A 10,818-nucleotide genomic window follows, 5' to 3' on the forward strand; every position below is an offset into this window, starting at 1 on the left:
AACGGATGACACCATTTTGGCCTTATTTTGCGTTGGGTGGGGGGCCAACTTCACGCAGATTACACTATCTGCAGTTTTAAGAAATTTAATGTATAAATGTTTTTGTCATTTGAATAGTTCTGGAAACAACATTGTTTTATTGCTGACTAATATTGCATATAGTGACATGTGAGATACTTCAGTACTTTGGAAACACTGGTATACCTGCCTTTTAAAAGGGTAGTTGTTTATTGGTTGTTCTTGTTGTTGTCTTTTTATTGTTATTTATTGCTGCTTGTTTCATGGTTTGTTTTTTTAGCATTTATACAGACCTTGAGTCTGTAATAAAGTATCTATCTAACAACATTACGAACACATTTTACTTGTAATGAGGCATGTTGAGCCCTTTTACATGGTGCAGTGTCTGAATCTGACGCCTCCAACATCTGACACACTAACACATCGTCCGAGGAGACGAGTCTTATCTGAGACATTGTGTAACATGGAACAGGCCAAGAGTTTCTGAACATTAACCCAGAAAGCGTCTCACAGTCAGGTTATTATCCATGATAAAAACCATTTCCTTGGAGTAAGGGTTGTAGTGGCCGGTCATCCTCTCGGGCTGCTCAGTGGGTCCACACATGCAGGGAAAGGCCCTGCTCAGCTCCAGAACACACTGTGCTGCAGCCACTCACCTGGGACTGACTGTGGGAAGCCACCTGTCTCAGACCTGTCTGAGCGTAACTGTGATTCTGACATCAGTGGCCGAGTCCACTCCCAGACCACTCCTTCTGCTGGAATGAGCTGTTTACCTGCTGCCAGTCCACCCAGCACAGGCAGGACTGATCTACCACTGCTGTGGAGGCAGCAAGCAAAAAATAAGTGCATGGGAGCAGCAGAGAGCTTTCAGCCCCACACTGTGCACACTGATCTGTGCACGTGGAAGCATTTCTGCAGTCATCAGTGACATCAGACTGGAACAAGCCAGATGTTGGATGGATTGTGGTGACATGTTGCTTGGACCTGCTGTTCCCATCAGGACAAGATGGGAGAACTCAGGTGATGCTCTGCTATAGAAACCTCCCTTCTCTCTGAACAACATGCTGCATGTAAATGAACTGACAGAAAAATGTGCACAGGCACAATGCAGGTGTTTGACAGCACTTTGATTTAAGGTGTGCAGGTGGATTTCCCTCTGGGCCACGGGCTGCAGGTGCTCGCCGGTCAGGTTCGACTGGCCTGAGGTGTTGGCGTATCCTGGTATGAAGTAAGGATGGTGTGCTAGCAGCTGGCTGGTGTGTAGATATAGCTGTGCAACAGTTTCCCTTACAACATGACTGAGTCTGGAGCTTAATAACACTTCTCAGGCCTATAATCATGTAGAGACACTAAGAGGAGAAGCAGCTTCCTCACATGTTCTGTGAGTAAACGTCTCCTCTGAGAAGTATTTGCGCCTACAGCTGATACACAGCACAAGGTACAGTGTGTCAGTGCAGTGACGAGGCCTTGCTGCTCGGTCGGGACGAAGCTGTGAAAACAAACAGCATGCACTGAGTGACACTGAAACGACATCAGGCCAGCCACGCTCCTGCTGGGATCCAGGGATTACTATGGTTTTTCTGGGTGATTCCTTCATAATCAAACACTCAGACTTTAAGCAACATGGCTACCTCCCTTCCTTCAGTAAACACTGGTTTAGCCAACAGGCCGAGGACACGGGGCGCCTGGCTTTCAGCTCTGAGTGCAGTGTGAGGTCAAGTGCCAGGGGTCGGGTGACAGTGAGGATTTTATATAAATAAATAAATGATGTGGCTGATTGGTAAATAACAACCTGTCAGACGTCCTCAGGCCTTATGTTTCCACCTTTTCACTCCGATCAATAATCAGTCTGTTGGTGGCAGAGCAGCTGGGGACAGACAGACACCTCCTTCTGTCTGGTGCTGAGGAAACTAGGATGCTCTGATCCTGGTTTACTCACCGAGTTCACTGAAACACGACCTAAATGCTGTTGAAGGGGACAGGTGCTAATAATTTTCAGCCCTGAGTTATGTCTGCAGGTCGATTGGTCAGGCTGCATAGGACTACAGCAGAGAAGTCTGTGTGTAGCCTGAAAGACAAAACCTGGGGCAAAGCACTGACTGCTGCTTATTAAAGTCACTGAGAGGAGACTCAGCTCCTGGATTCAAACAGCTGGACAGTGAGGAGACACTGTCTACAGAGGCCTTAGTGGGGCCCTCAGCCTGAAACCGAACGTACCCAGTGGAATGAGACGTGTTCACATCAGTCAGTGAGCAGACGAAGACAGAGACCACAGTGTAAACAGACTTTTATTTCTCTTTACATTCATGTGGTTGTCCGAGGAGGACTCTTCCCTGTGCAGGTGGACTATGTGAGTCTGTGCTGGGGGGCAGACCTGGATCCCTGTGCTCTCCTGAACGGATGGGGGGAGCAATAGTGTGAGACGAGGGTCTGGACAGGATCTCGTCTTTCTTCTGGTCGTAGAGCAGCTGCAGGATCAGACCCTGCTGACTCTCCCTCTGAGCCTGAGCTCTGCCCTCTCTCCAGAGCTGCTGCCGGTGCCTGATCTGGGCCCTGAGGTCCGCCTGGTAGGCCTCGCAGGTTGTTCTCTGCCTGGGGGGGCCACAGACAGGGTCAGTGTGACTCTGGCACATGAACAGGGAAAGTGTGGATGTCAGGTGACGTACCGTCTCTTCTCCTCCTCGTCCTTCACTCTGCTCTCCTCCACCAGTCTGTTCAGCTCCTCCCTCTCTCTGGCCAGCTCCGCTCATTTCTGCATGTTCAGCTTCACTGCAGGACACACACACACACACACACAGATACTCCCATTGTTGTCGTTTTGTCGTACACCTGTTCAGGATACACTCACCCCGACCCGGTGCAGGCTACTGCACAACCTGTTTTCAGCCTGTATCTGTTCACGTCCCCACTAACAGTATGTAACCGAGCAGTGACCAGCTGCCATGTGCCCGTGGACGTGCACACCACTGTCCCTGGATCACAGTGATACTGAGGAGAGGTTAAAAGCAGGAGGACACTCAGGCAGCGACTGTGATGTCCACCCTGTAAAGTCACACTGACTCGAACTAAAACCATGTTTCATGTCTATGTTCGGACTGAGTCACGAATCCCAGTAGAAGGACTCCACAAAGCTTAGTCTCCCTCCTCCCTGAGCTGTGTCACAGTGGCTCCGACTGCCGGCTGAGCTGGTGACTGCTCAGATCAGACTACAGTAACTGAATCCCTATGGCCTGCACGTGCACACACCTGTCAGCTTGGCAACTGAACAGTTAATTAGTAAAATAATCAGCAGATTGATTGACTCATAAACACTGACAGAAAGGTATTAGTTGCAGCTCTGCCCTTCATGTGCAGACTCAGACCAACGGTGTGTCTGTCTGTTCCTCAACACACTCCGACTTCCTGTCCAAGCTGGTTCTTACTGAAGACGTAAATCTTTTAAATGGCCTCACAAGCACATAGTTTAATTTTAAAAGCAACATCTGCTCACTGTAGTTTTATCATCAAGAGGAAATGGTGTATCTGTTGGGGACTAATTCACATTTGGTATCTAGTGACACCAGGACAGTATGTATCGGACCAGTGCGGCAGTGTGGCCACCACTGGGTTTACTGGTGTCTGGACACAATGGAGCTGTGGCTCAGAGGGAGGAGACACGTATTGGTTTGAGTCTGTGTACAAAGAAAAAAATAGAATATCAGCAGACTGACCACTAAGCTCCTGGTGAGGAGTGAAAGTGTATAAACCCTCCTCCTGTGTTGATCTGTGACAGTCTGGTTTTCTTACGTTTGTGCTGGATCTGCAGGTGTCGAGCTTCCATCACCTCCTTCATCAGGTGGTTTCTGGCCTCTCGCTGCAGGCAGCTCTGCTGCTCTCTCTTGGTCCAGGTCTTCTTCAGTTTCTCCTCGATCAGCTGCTCCGTCTCCTCCTCCTCTCTCCTCTGCTTCTGCAGCTCCTCAGACAGATACTGCCGGTACCTCTGCTGCTCTTCATGCAGCTCTGCCTGAGACGACACAGGCAGCGGGGTTCAGCCTGTCAGCATCGACCATGTGGCACAGCGGCGTCTAAACAGAGAGCCGTTTGCTTCAGGGAGGGGGTTTACACCCGTCAGGACACTGTCACTTTGTCACTGTTGTTCAGCTCTCAGAACGACACACTGTGCAGGTGATGCTGGTCCAACAGCAGAGCACAATGAGATTTGACTGAAAAAAAAAGTTGGGTGGCTGTAGTTTGGATTCACCATGTCTGAATGCAGACTGACTGCTCTGTTAATACATGTTTGAATATATTTGGTTTTACCTGCAAAAGGCTGCCTCAGATAAACGAGGTCAGTCTAATGGATCAGGTCTGTAATAAATCCTGTTTCATCAAAATGGTTTCCTTTTTGTGTTCCTATTATTTTGTCCACCCCAGGTGTGTGCCCCAAACTAATCGTACAGTTGAACCAACACCTTTCAGTGGTTGTAAACAACAGACCAAACACTGGGTATTGTGTAGCAGTCTGGGGCCACCTACTGGCCGGCAGTAGTAACTACATGTACTGCAGTACTGCTCCAACATGAAGGATGCTGTGTTTCCACTGCACCACTCTAAGACACTACAGCATCACTGTCAACAGCACAAATGTGTCGACAAGGAGAAAAGTCTCCGTTACTGGATTTAGAGAGATTAAAGATAATGTTATTATTATGTCCATCACCAGTTTGTTTCATTACATGAGTTGTTCTGATGTTCTTGCTCCTTAACTGAAGCTGTATGTTTTAGTGTACTGCTCCACTGGGACACTTGTACCTGCAGATCACTCTTACATAACAAAGCCTAGTGCCACTGATTACCTGTCAGTTGAGATGATGAAGAAGAAGAGCTCAGGGCTGACACTGGGACAAACACCACACTGTGCTCAGAACCCTTCCTGCAGGTAAAGCTGGAATTTGGCTCAGGTGTGTTTACCTTCCTCTGAGCAGCCTCCTGCCTCTGTTCAGTTTCCTGATGGAGCAGCTGCTGAAGGATGCTCATATCCAGCTGCAGCTCTTCCTGCTGCTCTCGGGCCAGACGCTGCATCTTCAGCTGGAAACACCTTTCCAGCTGCCACCGGGTGGCCTACTGAGCCTGCAGTTTGTGCTCTCGCTGCTTCTGCATGCACTGCACCTCCTGCTGCTGCAGCTGCACAACACCACAGGGAAAACAAGACTTCTTGAGCTTATGTGTTAAATCAATGGAATGAGCCTTTAACTTATTCAGGGACTCCTGACTCAAGCTGAAGTTTTAGCTCTCAAGCTGACCCACTGCCTTTAAGCAACTTTGGGTGCTTGAGTTTTCTGTGTGAATCAGTGAACAGAAACATGGCATCAGCACTGTGCCTCTATTGGTCCTCCAGTGTGTGACCAGCTTCATTAGCGAGCTGTGTGATGTACAGAGAGTGATACAGACCGTGAGGCGAGCCTCCTCCTCCCTCAGCTCCTTCTCCTTGACTCTCTGCAGCTCGGTCGCCTCCATCTGGGCCTACAGGACCTTCAGCTGCTCCAGGTTCCTCTGCTGCTGCCTCTGTGCTCATCGCACCTCCCACTCCTCTTTGGCTTGGCGGTCAGCCTCCCACAGCTCATCAAACAGCAGGTCTTCCTGCCGCTGCAGTCGCCGCTGCTCCTGCTGGCTTCTCCCCTGAGCCGCTCGCTCCACGCTCACCTGCTGCTTGTGGCACCTGCTCTCCACGGTCCACAGCTCCTCACACTGCTCCCTGACAACAGCAAGTTAATGGTAAACATCAACACTGTGGGCTGAACATCTGTGTGTAGAAACATCTGGGGTACATAGAGGTTTACCAGGGGCTCCTCTGCGTAATCACTACACTGAGCAAACAGCTGACTTCTCTCAGTGGGACAAACCACATACACTGTCAGTCAATGTCCTGCTGATGTTCTGTGTCTAGATGTTTTGTTTTCACTGTCCTGTGGCCCTGGAGGGACCGTTCTCTCCTTCTCTACTCAGGTACTGCAGTTTTGTAGGTACAAGTACACACACTACAGATTTTAAGGCTGCAACTAACAACTGCATTCAACAGTCACTGGGTCAATGAAGGCGCAAGCTGAAGCCTAGCAGCCTGAGGCCCAGCGGACTGAGGCCCAGCAGGTTAGGGTCCAGCAGTCAGAACCCACAGAGAGCTATACAGCAAAGGGCTGACACTATGCCCTGGATCAGTGACTAAGCATCAAAGTACTGGTTGTACTTCAGCTGGAGTACTGCTGCAGTGTGACACTACACCTGCTTCCACTGGAGTCAAGGCTGCATTAAGGAAGAACAGCTTCACCTGACAAGCTCCAGCTTGTCTGAGATCAGCTGCTGCTGTTCGCTCTCTCTCCTCCCTCTCAGAGCTTTGGCCTTCTCTCTCATCTTGGCTTGTCTCTCCACCATTGCCTCCTTCTTGTCCTCCAGCTCCTGCAGGTGCTGCTGCTCCTCGGCCTCCAGCAGCACACGGAGCCTGGGGGAGGAACCGGGGCGCACGTCATTCACCGGAGGCGCTCTGCTCTGTTACATGGACTGTGTCAAACAAAAGTACTGAAGTACTCAGCTGAAGCACCAGGGGTAAAAGTACCCAAGTATTTACAGGGCCACGAGACCAAAGATTATAAATCACTGCTTTAATATTTAAAAAGTTTGCATTTCAGATATTTATCGTGTTTTAAAGGTAAAACATTACTGTTTAAAGAAGCCAGTAACCACATTGGTTAAATAAATGTGGTGAAGTAAAAGTACATGGTTTCCCTCTGAGCTGTGCTGGAATACAAGTACAACTCAGCAGAAAACTGAACCCAGTAGCTGAGAAGTGCCCTTAAGTGAGGGAGTGTGCTCGGCCTCCTCCCACCCCGGAATGAAAAGACAAAGGGGAATCCTGTCCCTCCGCTCCTCAACGCTGGACTCGTGCTGTCCCACAGCAGCCTGGACGTGTCTCTGGACTGTCCTTCTCAGGAAGTGGCGTTCTGAGGTTTGCAGCCACAAGTTCTTGGTGTCACAGGTCTGCTGGTACCTGGTGAACTCCAGGACCTCGTCTCGGGCGGCATCCTGTTTCTGTCTCTCCAGGATCAGGTGGTTTGCGAGCTGTGATGACGGAAACTTCGCTCTCTGCTCGACAGAGAAATGATACATTTAGACCTGAAGATCTGAGGCATCGGGCGGGTTTGTCTGTGCTGAGTAATGGATTCCAGTGCAGTAGTGTACGTCAGGTACACTGGGATGTTTACTGAGGTACACTGACGTGTGTAGTGAGGTACACTGGGAACTTTCTCTTTATGCTACAGTTTATACTTCTGCAGTACTTTTGCAGATTGTTTCAGAGGAAACTATCACAGACTGATTCATGTTACTTTACAAAGTGAAACATATGAAGAGCTGATAAAATTTGCTGCTTTGTAATTTAAACTATCAAACAGTAAAAATGTCCCGTTGATTACTGGATCAGTTGATTGAGAGAAAATTAACCTCTGACTCTTTTAAGCCGTTCTTCATAGAAACGCGTGAAACAGTTCATGGTTCCAGCTTCTCAGAAATAAGGATGTGATGCTGCGTCTTATGATTAATGAATCATCTTAACGACAGAACCAAAGGTGGGACCCGTCTCCACAGCTCTCACTGTTTCCTGATCTTTTACAAACCAGCCATCAGTTGCAGTGAAGTGTGAACCAGTTGACACCGGCTCCATCAACAGTCTCCTCATATCAGGCACCGAGCTACACTCATCTGCTTTGACTGATTCTACTTTTAACAAGTTCTGATTTTGTCCTGATGATACTCACACAGTTTGACTTTAATACTACGATGTGGTGTTAATGCTTCTACCCAAGTATCCGATTACTTCCTCTACCTCTGATCAGCAAAACGGCAGGTTAACAAAAACACTCAGAAATGTTTTAAAAATCAAAAGGAAGAGAATTATATCAAAGATATACAGTGCCTTGCGAAAGTATTCGGCCCCCTTGAACTTTGCGACCTTTTGCCACATTTCAGGCTTCAAACATAAAGATATAAAACTGTAATTTTTTGTGAAGAATCAACAACAAGTGGGACACAATCATGAAGTGGAACGAAATTTATTGGATATTTCAAACTTTTTTAACAAATAAAAAAACTGAAAAATTGGGCGTGCAAAATTATTCAGCCCCCTTAAGTTAATACTTTGTAGCGCCACCTTTTGCTGCGATTACAGCTGTAAGTCGCTTGGGGTATGTCTCTATCAGTTTTGCACATCGAGAGACTGAAATTTTTGCCCATGCCTCCTTGCAAAACAGCTCGAGCTCAGTGAGATTGGATGGAGAGCGTTTGTGAACAGCAGTTTTCAGTTCTTTCCACAAATTCTCGATTGGTGCTGTTCACAAACGCTCTCCATCCAACCTCACTGAGCTCGAGCTGTTTTGCAAGGCGGAATGGGCAAAAATTTCAGTCTCTCGATGTGCAAAACTGATAGAGACATACCCCAAGTGACTTACAGCTGTAATCGCAGCAAAAGGTGGCGCTACAACGTATTAACTTAAGGGGGTTGAATAATTTTGCACGCCCAATTTTTCAGTTTTTTATTTGTTAAAAAAGTTTGAAATATCCAATAAATTTCGTTCCACTTCATGATTGTGTCCCACTTGTTGTTGATTCTTCACAAAAAATTACAGTTTTATATCTTTATGTTTGAAGCCTGAAATGTGGCAAAAGGTCGCAAAGTTCAAGGGGGTTGAATACTTTCGCAAGGCACTGTATGTGAGGTGAGACACCATGTTGAAGCTCTGTTTGACTGCAGCAGTGAAAACACAAATACACAAAACAAAACAGCATTAATATGGACACACAACACACACTGTGGGCGTCCCGTGCACGGCAGAACCACAGCACACCGAGTGTACAGTGCGCACGCACGTGCGATACGTGCTGTGCGTGAGGAGCCAGTTAGACCCAGAGAGGCACAGCTGACATGTCTCATACAACAAACATCAGAAACATTAAAGATGAACATAAAACTGTTGAATATTAAATGTGTGTATATTTTTATTACATCCGGTCCGTGTTCCAGGGGAGAACCGGTAATGAATCTGAATTTCCTCCAACCGAAGAGAAACCATACTCCGGTGTGGCATGACTTTAGTCCGGACGTTTCTTTACGCCGATCGTTCGTGTATTCCGCCATAAAGCGGGATAAACCCGAACTCAGTGAGACGCTACCGTTTTGTGCCGAGTGTTACCCGTGGCCTCCCGACCTCCGCTCCGCCGGTTGAGCTGCATCTTCAGGTGACGATACCTTTCGGTTTCTTATAGGTACGATTGACGACCTGCCGTTAAAACACCACACACAACAGACGGTCGTGCTGCGTTTCCATGGCAACGCCAAACAGGAGGCGACAGTGCCGCCTGCCCCTGGAGGACCCGCTCTGCAGCAGCTAAACGAGCGGCCGAAGAAGACGCCTTACTTCAGGTACAAATACTACAAATACTAAGTTACAAGTAAAAGTCTCGCACTCAAAATGTTGCTCAAATATTTTGTTTATTTCATGTTTAAGTAGCTACATTTTGTTCTGTGAGATTTTAGTTTTGTGTAATTAAAGATTTTGTAATTTGAGTCAAGACTTCATTTGATAAAAATGTAGCTTATGTAACATTTGATTATATTGTCTATTTCATATCATGTTTTGCTTATTTTAGTAAAATCAGAGTTTGCTAACTTTTGTTATAAAAATACTGCTACAAAATAAAATAATTTGAGTAAAATGATTTACAAATATACAGCAGGAGCCTTGAGAAACAACAAACATAAATAGATAAAAATGAGACATTTCTTTCAGGTTGAGGGGAGGTCGCTGTGTGAGGCTGCTCGCAGCCAGTTAGACAACAAAAACGTTGTTATTAAAGAAAAAATCAAAAATCCACATGTATAACTGTGTCACAAAGAGTAGTTCACAGAAGGACCTTAAAGGTTTTCAGAGCTGGTCCAGGAGCATCATTACTGGACATGGTGAACTCCTGCTGGTCTTGGTTTGTCCTAGAACCCAGTGTTCCCAGTTTCTGTTACAGATAAGAACAAATGGTGACTGACATGTGAATGAAGCCCTGAAGCGACAGCAGCCAGAGCAGCACAAGTTTGGAGAAACAGCAAATCCACAAGATGAATTCACTGTAGCTGCAAAGGGGAATGTGCAGATTCAGGAACATATCATTATTAAACTCTCTGTAGTCTGGTTGGACACTATGACGAAGAGTGAGAGTCCGGACCTGTGCAGAGCGGCGGTCAAACGGAGCCACCAGGTGAACACAGCTCACCTGTTGTTCTCAACAGGACACCCGAGCTTGAGTACTACCTGAGAACAGTCCTCACTGAACCAGGTGGCGCCACCTGCTGGTTGCAGAATCACACCCACCTGAGAAGGGCTCCTGCATCAACAACAACCCAGAGAAGGAACAACACTGAGGTGAAGGAATGTTGTTCCACTGTGATGCAGGGAAATGCAGCTGTGATGAGATGAACTCAGACACAGGATTTACTTTGATTACAAGGAGCCAATAATGTCAGAGGTTTGTTTCCTGTCTGATAAAAGACTGGTTAGACTGGTTAAAATGGGCTGGTAGTCACTCAGCTTAATACAGTCCCATCCTTTTAAAATGTTCAGGATAAAAACACAGTATTCTGACCTGAACTGCAGCTGTTTGACTGAATCAAAACTACGACTGCTACAGTAGTACTGCACATACTGCAGACGTTTGGGGACTACTAATTTTGACCAGGTTAGTAGTACTTGTACTACTGTTACAAGTAGTCACAGGTCTGTACTC

At 47.1% G+C, this 10,818-nt stretch overlaps 1 protein-coding gene across 7 annotated transcripts; it reads right to left on the minus strand.

Moving 5' to 3' along the window:
• Positions 1-320: 320 nt before the first annotated feature.
• Positions 321-9,543, minus strand: LOC109952523 (cilia- and flagella-associated protein 53-like). Of its 7 annotated transcripts, XR_002273778.1 has the most exons (7): positions 9,050-9,429; positions 6,323-6,493; positions 5,449-5,752; positions 4,969-5,181; positions 3,805-4,082; positions 2,685-2,787; positions 321-2,610 (listed from the first exon to the last, which is right to left on the minus strand). XR_002273778.1 is itself a non-coding variant. In XM_020587649.1 (3 exons), the coding sequence occupies exons 1-3, from the start codon at positions 9,179-9,181 to the stop codon at positions 5,697-5,699; spliced, it is 405 nt and encodes a 134-aa protein (XP_020443305.1). In that variant the 5' UTR covers positions 9,182-9,471; the 3' UTR covers positions 5,190-5,696. The 7 variants fall into 7 exon arrangements, 2 of the variants coding, with proteins under 2 accessions (XP_020443305.1, XP_020443304.1); XR_002273779.1 differs by lacking the exon at positions 6,323-6,493 and having other exon boundaries at positions 9,217-9,433; XR_002273777.1 differs by lacking the exon at positions 6,323-6,493 and having other exon boundaries at positions 9,050-9,433.
• Positions 9,544-10,818: the final 1,275 nt, after the last annotated feature.

Source organism: Monopterus albus, unplaced genomic scaffold (genome assembly GCF_001952655.1).
Source record: "Monopterus albus unplaced genomic scaffold, M_albus_1.0 scaffold469.1, whole genome shotgun sequence".
Lineage (NCBI taxonomy): Eukaryota > Metazoa > Chordata > Actinopteri > Synbranchiformes > Synbranchidae > Monopterus > Monopterus albus.